This window comes from Brassica napus, chromosome A4 (genome assembly GCF_020379485.1).
Source record: "Brassica napus cultivar Da-Ae chromosome A4, Da-Ae, whole genome shotgun sequence".
Classification (NCBI taxonomy): domain Eukaryota; kingdom Viridiplantae; phylum Streptophyta; class Magnoliopsida; order Brassicales; family Brassicaceae; genus Brassica; species Brassica napus.
In genome coordinates this window covers 4,652,179-4,662,650 of record NC_063437.1, presented here as the reverse complement: position 1 = coordinate 4,662,650, position 10,472 = coordinate 4,652,179, and the positions used below count along the sequence as shown (strand labels likewise).

The 10,472-nt window shown below is 33.1% G+C and overlaps 1 protein-coding gene across 2 annotated transcripts; it reads left to right on the top strand.

Moving 5' to 3' along the window:
* Positions 1-1,796: 1,796 nt before the first annotated feature.
* LOC106445683 (protein IQ-DOMAIN 3) lies at positions 1,797-4,312 on the top strand. 2 transcript variants are annotated; one of them, XM_013887281.3, is made up of 7 exons: positions 1,797-2,053; positions 2,145-2,268; positions 2,388-2,488; positions 2,581-2,892; positions 2,979-3,194; positions 3,279-3,398; positions 3,463-4,312. In XM_013887281.3, the coding sequence occupies exons 3-7, from the start codon at positions 2,417-2,419 to the stop codon at positions 4,078-4,080; spliced, it is 1,338 nt and encodes a 445-aa protein (XP_013742735.2). In that variant the 5' UTR covers positions 1,797-2,053; positions 2,145-2,268; positions 2,388-2,416; the 3' UTR covers positions 4,081-4,312. The 2 variants fall into 2 exon arrangements, with proteins under 2 accessions (XP_013742735.2, XP_048633982.1); XM_048778025.1 differs by having other exon boundaries at positions 2,374-2,488.
* The last annotated feature ends 6,160 nt before the right edge of the window (positions 4,313-10,472 follow it).

Here is a 10,472-nt window from a genome sequence, read left to right as displayed (position 1 = left end):
CAATTGGTTTTAGGTTGGAAGCCCATCTAGCTTAACATGTAAAACTCCTATCAAAACTCTCCTTGTTGGAAAATATGGATTTCTTCAGTAATTTATATCTAAGATCATTGTGGGTTATTAGCAAAAAAAGAATTTACATTTTAAATTCAATAGAAAAGAATACCAACTCTTAAGGTGGAATTTAAAACATAAAAAAACAATGATCCCATTTCATTTTTCCGATCCTTCCCTATTGTCACACTCTCCCGATGCTACTTCCCTCTTACCACCTTCTAATCACTAACCTTCTTCCTCCAAAGAATCCATTTATGTTGACAGTGTCAAACTTCTCTGCTCTGGTTTGTTCTACAGCAACATTTCTCGCTGTACACAGTCTCGCCGAAAAAAGTACCTTCCTCTTTATATTTGCACAACACTTTATAAGAAGTGGTAACAGTAATATGTTGTTGTCTTTTAACACTAGTCTCGTGATGGACTTTATAGCACCATGGTTTTTAACCAGTGGCGAAGCTAGGCTATAAGATGTGGGGGGACATGCACCCACAATCATTTTAAAATTTTAAGTTTTGTATGTAAAAACAACAAAAGTTTGACAGCTCATATGGTAAAACTGTAGTTTATGCACCCATACTTTCCCATGTTCGATCCCTTTTATATGCATTTTTATTTTCATTACCAAAAGTGCACCCACAAATTAAATGGTCTAGATATCGCCCCTGTTTTTAACTCAGGTAAGCTCTCTTAACAAATTTGATTGCTTGAGAATATAGGAGAAGTAAGTAGTGATGGCGGCAATGCTAAATTACAACTAGAGACTTGAGCGATGCAGGGCCGGCTTACAAGGGGGGACAAGCAGTGCGACCGCCCCGGGTCCGAGTCCGTGTCCCCCCATGTAATGATAAATAAGGGGCCCAATTTTTTATAAATCTATATTTTTATATATAAAAAAATTATAAATACAATAAATAAAATTGAAAAGGGCCCAAAATTATTTGATATGTATATAGTTTTATTTTCATTACAAAATATACAAAATATTATTGATTAAATTTTAAAAATATTTTAAACATTATCTCTATATAAATTTTAGAGAGTAAAAAAAATTTTTTTGCCCTAAGGCCCCTATCAGTGTTGAGCCGGCCCTGGAGCGATGAGGTTAATATAATGTTCTGTAATCGTTGTGTATATTAGAAATAAAACTAGTTTCTTGTCTCGTTTGGATTCTACCAATGCAATTTAGAAAATAGATAGCTTTTTTATGGAAGAGTTTGGGGGCAAAAAAGAATGAGAATGAGAATCAAAATCAAAGAAGAAGGTTTTGTTACGGATACAAATTACCAAATTTGTTTTTTTGTTTTGTTTTAAAATTTTACCAAATTTCCCATCAAAATCTTTGAACCAACCAAGTCTCACCAGATTTAAAACCCTCAAAATTTTATCAAATCCCTAATACAATAGAGACCAAAACGAGTGTTTCATTAACCACAATCGGCTGGGGATTTAAGATACTTGGGATTTAATTTTGTTAAGTCGTCATCATGATCATGTGATAAAATAGAGATCAATAATGGTAAATTAGAAAGTTATGGGATAAATCAATTAGACGTGCATATAACAAAATAAACATCTGATGCACTCAAAAACGAATATTAGTTCGTTAGTCAAAGGGACAACAGAAACAAACCCCAATAAAATGAAATGTTTCAAAAAAAAAAAACTATGTATAATAAATATATGAAAATGAGATAAATAGAATATTCCAACTATGGTATGAAGAAAAGGTCTATTAAATAATAACCTGTTGTCACGGGCACTGTTTCATTCCTCTGGACCGCTTCTCCTTCAAGATCTGTTCCTTCCTTCCTTCCTTCCCTCTTTTCCTCTAACCAGATTTTTGTTGTACCCATACATACATAAGATAGATCACTCCACTTCCTTACCATATTCATCCTTCTTTGTTGAACTCTCTTTCTCTACTGTTTGGTCGATCTAAGCCATTTTTTTTAAAGATTTTTTTTTGTATTTTCAGTACTGTTGTTACTCCCAAGTGTAGGTACGCGTGTGTACTACGCAGTTACATATGTATACGTGTTTCTCTGTCTTTAATTCATTACTGAAACTGAAACCCTTCTTTTGTTCCTCAGATTCTGCGTTTGAACAAACCGAAACGTCTTCACAGGTTTGGCTTTTTTTTTTCTCCGAGTTTTTTTTTGTCCTTACAAAAAAAAACCTCGGCTTCAAGAAAGATCCAAACTTGATTCATAATCTGTGAGTGCTCTGACTTACTTTTAGATTCAGGATGAAAAGATGAAGTCTTGAACCTTGGTATTTAATTAAACAAGTTATATTATATATAATCTAATGTTTGGTCAGGAATGCATTTGCAGATAATCTGAAAAAGGAAAATCTAAAAAAAATGGGTAAGAGTTGGTTTGCTGTTGTGAAGAAGGCCTTCACTCCCAGACCAAAACAAACAAAAGATGAACAGGTCTCTACTGATCCTCAAACTATCTTCATCATATATACACAAATGCTTGGTTATTATCATGTCTTTAATGGTTTTTATTATGCTTTCATTAGAAGCCACATAAGGCCAAGAAGTGGTTTGGTAAATCCAAGAAGTTGGATGTTACCACTCCTGGTGTAGCTGGTTCCTTGCCTAGCAACACTCTTTGTGTTGCTAGAGAAGCGAAACTAAAGGAGATCGAGGAGGAACAGAGCAGACATGCTTACTCTGTGGCTGTTGCAACTGCTGCTGCCGCAGATGCAGCTGTTGCAGCCGCTCAAGCTGCAGCTGAAGTCGTTCGTCTCACTGCAGTATCACGTTTCCCTGGGAAATCAAAGGAAGATATTGCTGCTATCAAGATTCAGACAGCATTTAGAGGTTATATGGTAATAATATCGTTTTATGTTTCACATTTTTAAGTTTGGTTTGGTAATGGAAACGAGTTCATTACTTTTTGGTTACCTTTTTGAAGGCAAGGAGAGCGTTGCGTGCGTTGAGAGGACTTGTGAGGCTAAATTCTCTAGTCCAAGGGAAAGGTGTAAGACGTCAAGCCACATCAACGTTGCAGAGCATGCAAACACTAGCTAGATTACAATATCAGATTCGTGAGAGGAGGCTCCGTTTGTCAGAGGATAAGCAGGCTTGTGCAAGAAAGCTCCAACAGAAACACAACAAAGATTTTTCTAAGGTAAAGTTAAATCTACACAAAGATTGTTTGATAGTTTTAGTTAGCTTTTTCTTTAATGATTGTATTTGTGTTTTTGTGAAATAGATTGGAGGAAACTGGGATGATAGCACACTGTCTAGGGAGAGAGTTGAAGCAAACATGTTGAACAAGCAAGTAGCAACTATGAGAAGAGAAAAAGCACTTGCATATGCATACACTCATCAGGTATCAAACTTTAGCATCTTTACACTCTAATAATTATAAAACTCAAAAACTGTTTAACATGCAGAATACGTGGAAAGGCTCATCTATTTCACAAACATTCATGGATCCGAACAACCCGCATTGGGGTTGGAGCTGGCTAGAACGTTGGATGGCTGCACGACCAAACGAAAACCAGTCAGTCACACTCACACCAGACACCGCTGACAAAACCTCTTCTGCTGCGAATAGTGTAGCAAGCCGTGCCAGGTCTGAGATAATCCCACGCGGCAGAAAGCCTTCACCAAAACGAATCACACCACCAAGTAGTCGAAGAATGTCGAGCCCTGGAGTGAGGCAAGCCCCAAGTGGGGATGAAGACTCCAAGAGCAGGTTGAGTATCCAATCAGAACAGCCTGGCAACCGTAGGCATAGCATTGGCGGGTCATTGCCATCCACTAGAGACGATGAGAGTAGTATCACTAGTAGTAGTGTCTCTCAGTCAGTTCCGGGCTACATGGCGCTTACACAAGCAGCTAAAGCGAGAGCACGGCTCTCAAACCTTAGTCCTTTAGGGTCAGAGAAGACTGCGAAAAAGCGGCTTTCGTTCTCTGACTCTCCTAATAAGACTGTAAGACGGTTTTCAGGTCCCCCTAAGCTGGAAAGCAGTGGTAACAATAAAAATAAAGATAGTGTTCTTGCTTAAGCAGGAGACTGGATATAGTTTAGACAAGAGTCTGCAACAGAGGTGAGATCAGATCAGAGAAGATTCTGTTGTGTCTTTTGTCTATAACAGTTGTTTTGATTTTGTTTTGGATTTGACTGCTTTAAACTTTAACTATTTGTTTTGATTTTTTGATTGGTTGTTATTTGGTAATGTAACTTTCCTAATGATAAAAGGACAAAAATATAAACAAGTTTAGAGATTTTCAGTGTAATGTCTCAGTTTCTTCTTAAGCATTTGATGTGAGGATTCATGTGCAGAAAAAAACAAATTTGACCAAGTAGCCTTAACAAATTTGACCAAGTAGCCTTAGTCCAATTAGAGAAACAATATACCGTGTAACTTAACATCATTTTTTCTTCTAAAATATAATAAAAAGAAGTATAGAATAACAAATATTTTAACTCTACTCCATTTCTAACTCCATAATAAAATTTACTCAATAAATAGATTAATCTATATATTTTGTTTATTATTTTAATATGGAGTGGAAAATAGAATAGGGTTAAAGCATTTTTACTCTATATTTCATTTTACTCTATTTTTAAAGAAAAAAATAGAATTTTATATCGGAGATGCTCTAAACCTTGAAGTTTAGAAAATTGATTGGCCTGTAGAACAAACTAATATTACATGATTCATACTTTTTTATGATACAACAAAATAGAAATATTATAAAGACAATTCTATAGCTAATAATTTTATTTACTGAACCGTCCTATAAAATTCACGTCTGATGGTACTACTTACACAATTTTAAAAATCTTTTTTAAGTATTTTTTGGGAAATTATCTCAAATAGCTTTTATTAACTTTTTGTCAAAAAAATAGTCCTCAGAAAAAAATGACCAAAATAGTCTTTTTATTTTGAAATTTTTAATATTTATTTTTTTAAAAAATTTGAAACTCTATCTCCAACACCCCACCCTTTAACTTTAAACCCTAAGTTTAGATTAGTTAACCTTAAGGTAAAAACATTTTTTTATCCTTTAATAAAACTTATTATGGTTATTTTCTTTACTGAAAGTTATTTTTGTGACAAAAACTTAAAAATATTTTTCCTAAGAAATTTTTCAATTTTTTTCTTTAAACTGCATAACTCGTTTTTTGAGACTAGAAACTTAGTCGTATATAACATTAATGAAATACTAGTTTCTGACCCGCGCGTCCGCGTGGGTGTTTGTTCTTCATAATCATATGTTTTTATACTCATTATGTCATAGTTTCATATGTTTTAATGTTTGAATGTTTGACATTGGTACGTCTTGGCAATGTTATTAGCCTTAGGGTCCAACTGGTGACCAATGAACGAAAGAGAATAATGCATTTTTTACTATTCCTATATTTTTTTACCATTTTCCAGAACTAATTTTTCTTTTTTATTCCTTTTCATTCTTTTTATTCTAGAGAAATTTAGAACAAATTTGTAAGGAATAATTTTTCTTTTCATTCCTATAATTTTATTCCTCTGTATTTTTTTTCCTTCTCATTCATAATGTTCCTATAAACTCTTAATGTATAAAACTATGAGATTGTGGTTTTCTTTTATTGTGCGTTTATTTAGTTTATTTGGTAAAAAAAAGTATTAGAGATTTAAGTATACTTGTGGTTTTATTAAATTATATTATAAATATTTTGCTTAAAAATAGAATATAAAATTTAAATTTTGTATTGAGATTTTAAAAATAAATACATTATTTAGAAAGACCAATAAAATAATGAAAGCAAGTTAAAAAAGAAACAACATTCAAAAATAAGAAGAATGTAAAAAAAAAGAGAACAATTTCTAAATATAAAAATCCCTTTGTAAAAAAAAACAGTTTTCTAAATATACGATTATGATTATGGGCCTAAATATAAACACTAAGTTTATTTGATTTGTTGCACGTTTCTTAATAATTGGCCTATTTAGTTGTTAACCACTAAGTTTATTTGATTTGTTGCTATGATGTAAATCAACCAACCATTAAGCCCCGGTTTGATTTTGAATACTATATAAGTTGTCATTATGATCTGGGTCATGATGTATAATAAGCCCAAAACTTTTGATTTTATTCCAAACCAAACCGCCGAAAGTTGTGGGCTAGGGAACGTCAAATACAGTTTGATAAAAAGCAAAATAATTGATGATGGGATTTTTGCCAAAACTAACCCACAACTTGATTTTAATTCCAAACCTATACCCAAACTTGAATCAAATGCAAAACTAACCTAAAAGCCTAGTGAAATTACAGCTCAGCCCCTTGTGACCAAACAAAAAAACAGAAGCCATTTTTACGAATATAGCCCCAGTAAATCGTCTGAGTCGTCTCAGATGTTGGAAGTCGTCTGGACGACTGAAGTGTAAGTCGTCTGGTACCAGTTTATTTTAAAAATAATTTATAAATCTTGTAAAAAATATTTTGATGCGTAAAAAATAAAAATCAAGTAATTATAAACAGTTTTAACTGATATAAATTAAGATATGATAAAATTGATTTGTTTTGAAGATATATGAGTGGAAGTAGTGAATCATGAAATACTTTGGTTTAGGAGTTTGGCAAACATATGTTGTAGTATTGTATGTATTGTTAGGGTTAGATTTTGGAAAACTAAAATGTTTTTTTCAAAAATTAGTTTTCACCTATATGTGTTTATTTATGTGTATAGTAAACACTTTTCAAGTTTGATTTTGTTTTATGAAGTGTTTAATTAGATAATTAAGTTTAGGGGTTATGTTTAGGGTGTGGACGACTTATATTTCAGTCGTCTGTTGAATAATTTACCCGGACGACGTATATTTCAGTCGTCCAGACGACTTACTTGTAAGTCGTCTGGAAAGTCTTCTATTTTAGTTTCCCGCTAAAAATATTTAATTTCCCGCTAAAAATATTAAACTCTTCTGGACGACTTACATGTAAGTCGTCTGTTTTAATTTCTTCACCAGACGACTGAAATGTAAGTCGTCCAGGAAGTCGTCTGAGTCAAAAATATTTAATCTAATTGGATTTTTTGTCTCCCTATATAAAGAAAAATTTACACATTCTCTCTCCTCCTCTCAAATGGCTGCAACAAAAATGTAATGTTCATCATTCTAAAACTCTCCAACCTCTCTCTAATCTCTTTGACTTGAAAACACCAAACTTTATATGAATTTTTCAGTTTTGTCTCATGTATTTCTTACTAATCTATCTCTTTTGCAGGTTTTTAATCAAATGGTACTCATCTTCCACTAATTTAGAGGTAGATCTATTAATTTTAGATATGTATTTTTGTGTGTTCTATAAATGTAGATTTATCTAATCTTCCACTCATTTTCTCTATTTTTAAGTCATTTGAACGTTTTTGAATATGCAGGTTTTTCAGATCTGGATTTGATGTGCAGGTTTTTCAGATCTGGAAGACTTCTGGGACGACTTACCTGTCAGTCGTCTGGAAGTCGTCTGGACTTCTTGGAAGTCTTCTGACAAAGTCGTCTGGACTTCCAGGAAGTCGTCTGGACTTCTAGGAAGTTGTCTGGACTTCTAGGAAGCCGTCTGGATTTTTCTGAGCGTTTTGGTAAGTTCTTATGTCTGATTTTTCTTCATTTGGTAACTTCTTGTTGTATAAAGTTCTTACTTTTTTCCCAAACTAAAACTCTCCAAACCCACTCTAATCTCTTTGACTTGAAAACACCAAACTTTATATGAATTTTTCAATTTTGTCTCATGTCTTTGTTACTAATCTATTTTTTTTTTTGCAGGTTTTTAATTATTTGGTACTCATCTTCCACTAATTTAAAGGTAGATCTATTATTTTTAGATATGTATTTTTGTGTGTTCTGTAAAGGTAGATTTATCTAATCTTCCACTCATTTTTTCTGTTTTTAAGCCATTTGAACGTTTTTGAATATGCAGGTTTTTCAGATTTGGATTTAATATGCAGGTTTTTCAGATCTGGAAGACTTCTAGGACGACTTACTTGTTAGTCGTCTGGAAGTCATCTGGAAGTCGTCTGGAAGTCGTCTGGACTTCCTAAAAGTCGTCTGGACTTCCTGTAAAGTCGTCTGGAAGTCGTCTAAACTTCCTAAAAGTCTTCTGGCAAAGTCGTCTGAACTTACTGGAAGTCGTCTGGACTTCTTAGAAGTCGTCTGGACTTCTTAAAAGTTGTCTGGTCTTGTCTACTCAAGTGGAATCCAAGCTTGTCTTTGTAGATGAATGATCTATAATAGTTTTGTTTGTGGTCTGTTTTATGAATTGCATGTATACTCTTTTAGTTGTGAATTTTTTGTAAAATCAGTAACAATGTTTTGCAAGATGTATTAAATGTGCTAACAATGTGTTTACACATTTACAAATCAATGAAATAATAGACTTCAGTAGCCTTTTTCTTATCTTTGGATCTCTCATATGCAATAATAAACTCCAATGGCCTTTTTCTCATCTTAATAAACAAGAATGTTGGTAAGAGATGGAAACAAACAATAGTAACTAGTCAAAGCATATCATATTTTTTATAACTTTGCATTGAAAAACTTAGTCAAATTTAGTAAAACTAAGGGAGAGAACATATTTTGTAAATATGAGTTTTACATATCTTGAAGTTACTTATCACTCTTAAAAATACAAGTTATTCAAAAACTAACGTAGAAGACTTAAAAACTAGTGGAGAAGACGCGGACGACTTCAATCTAAGTTGTCTAGACGACTAAACTATATGTCGTCTGGTCAACGCAGAGGTTATTTTTGCAATTGACTTTGAAATCTGTTATTTCGGACGACTGAAAGTTAAGTCGTCTACTATTGTTTGGTTAAAAAAAAAACTCCAAAAAAGCTAGACGACTTACATTTCAGTCGTCAGAGGTTAGTTTTGCATTTGACTGGATTATTTCAGAAGTTTAACTTTTTGGACGACTTACATTTCAGTCGTCTAGTGAAAATTAAAATAATAATATTTTTTTAAAAGTAGACGACTTACAGTTAAGTCGTCATAGGTTAGTTTTGCAATTGAAAAAAAAAACTTCAAGATTTAATTATATACAGACGACTTATAATTCAGTCGTCCACGAGACGACTGAAATGTAAGTCGTCCAGGATTTACGAGGTTTGACCAGAATCTCGGAAAAAAATCCTGGACGACTTACAATTAAGTCGTCTGGTGGACGACTGAATTATAAGTCGTCTGTGTATAATTAAATCTTGAAGTTTTTTTTTTCAATTGCAAAACTAACCTATGACTACTTAATTGTAAGTCGTTTACTTTAAAAAAAATATTATTATTTTAATTTTCGCCAGACGACTGAAATGTAAGTCGTCTGGGGAAGTCAAACTTCTGAAATTATCTAGTCAAATACAAAACTAACCTATGACGACTGAAATGTAAGTTGTCTAGGTTCTTTGGAATTTTTTTTGAAACCAAACAATAGTAGACGACTTAACTTTCAGTCGTCTCAGGTTACAGATGTCAAAGTCAATTGCAAAAATAACCTCTGCGTTGACCAGACGACTTCCAGGTAAGTCGTCTACAGCCAGACGACTGAAAGGTAAGTCGTCTACAGCCAGACGACTTCCCAAGTAAGTCGTCTGACGAACAGATCTGGAAAAAAATCGATGTCATACCTTAAATTGGTGAGATAAGTTCCTTAGCATACATAAGGCTTCTCCAAGCACACAGAATCACAAACGGAAGTCACCCACCCATAATCGTTAGCTTCTATGACTCTATGAACCATAAAAATTTTAGAATCAAAATCTTGGGTTTTTTTAGCTCATTGTGGAGAGAAAGTGAGAGATATGTTGTGTTTAGTTCACAAGAATGGAAAAAGAAGAAGGGTAAATCAATTTTAGGAGCATTAAGAGCTTCAAATTGGTTGTTCATGGTGGTTGTGGTATTGATGACAATGGCAATCTTGTAATTACTTGAAGATGATGAGGGTGAGAGAGTAAAAATGTCATTTTCGAAAAAAGAAAAAAAAAATAATTTATGGCATTTTCGTAAATTATATGAACTTGTGGGGTGAATAGGGCAAAACCAATTTTTTTTTAAAAAGGAGGTTAGTTTTGTGTTTGACTTTAAGTTGTAGGTCAATTTTTCAAAAATCTCATAATTGATATGGTATGAACATAAAACGACAGAATTTAAAAAGAGTGGCATAGGTATGTAATTATTCAGGAAAACTGAGGGTTATTTTCTTTTTGTACTCCTGTTTTAATAGATTAGATTAATCTAATCACTTTGCTAATGTGATTCCACAAAAGAATCATGATAGTGATCAAAAATAATATTTTATAATTTGTTCCAAGAGAGGGTAAAGTAAAGTAAAACTCAGAACCTGAAAGTAAAGTAAACTGGGTTGTATTAGCAAAATTAAAAAACTAAAGGGGCTAAACTGTAAACAAATAGAAAAGGAAGGGCCTG

Bases quoted from the DNA above. Each gene is read 5' to 3' on its own strand.
- LOC106445683 (XM_013887281.3), top strand. From the start codon at position 2,417: ATGGGTAAGAGTTGGTTTGCTGTTGTGAAGAAGGCCTTCACTCCCAGA. The intron at 2,893-2,978 runs GTAATAATATCG...ACCTTTTTGAAG, and splicing joins CAGCATTTAGAGGTTATATG to GCAAGGAGAGCGTTGCGTGC. The intron at 3,195-3,278 runs GTAAAGTTAAAT...TTTGTGAAATAG, and splicing joins ACAACAAAGATTTTTCTAAG to ATTGGAGGAAACTGGGATGA.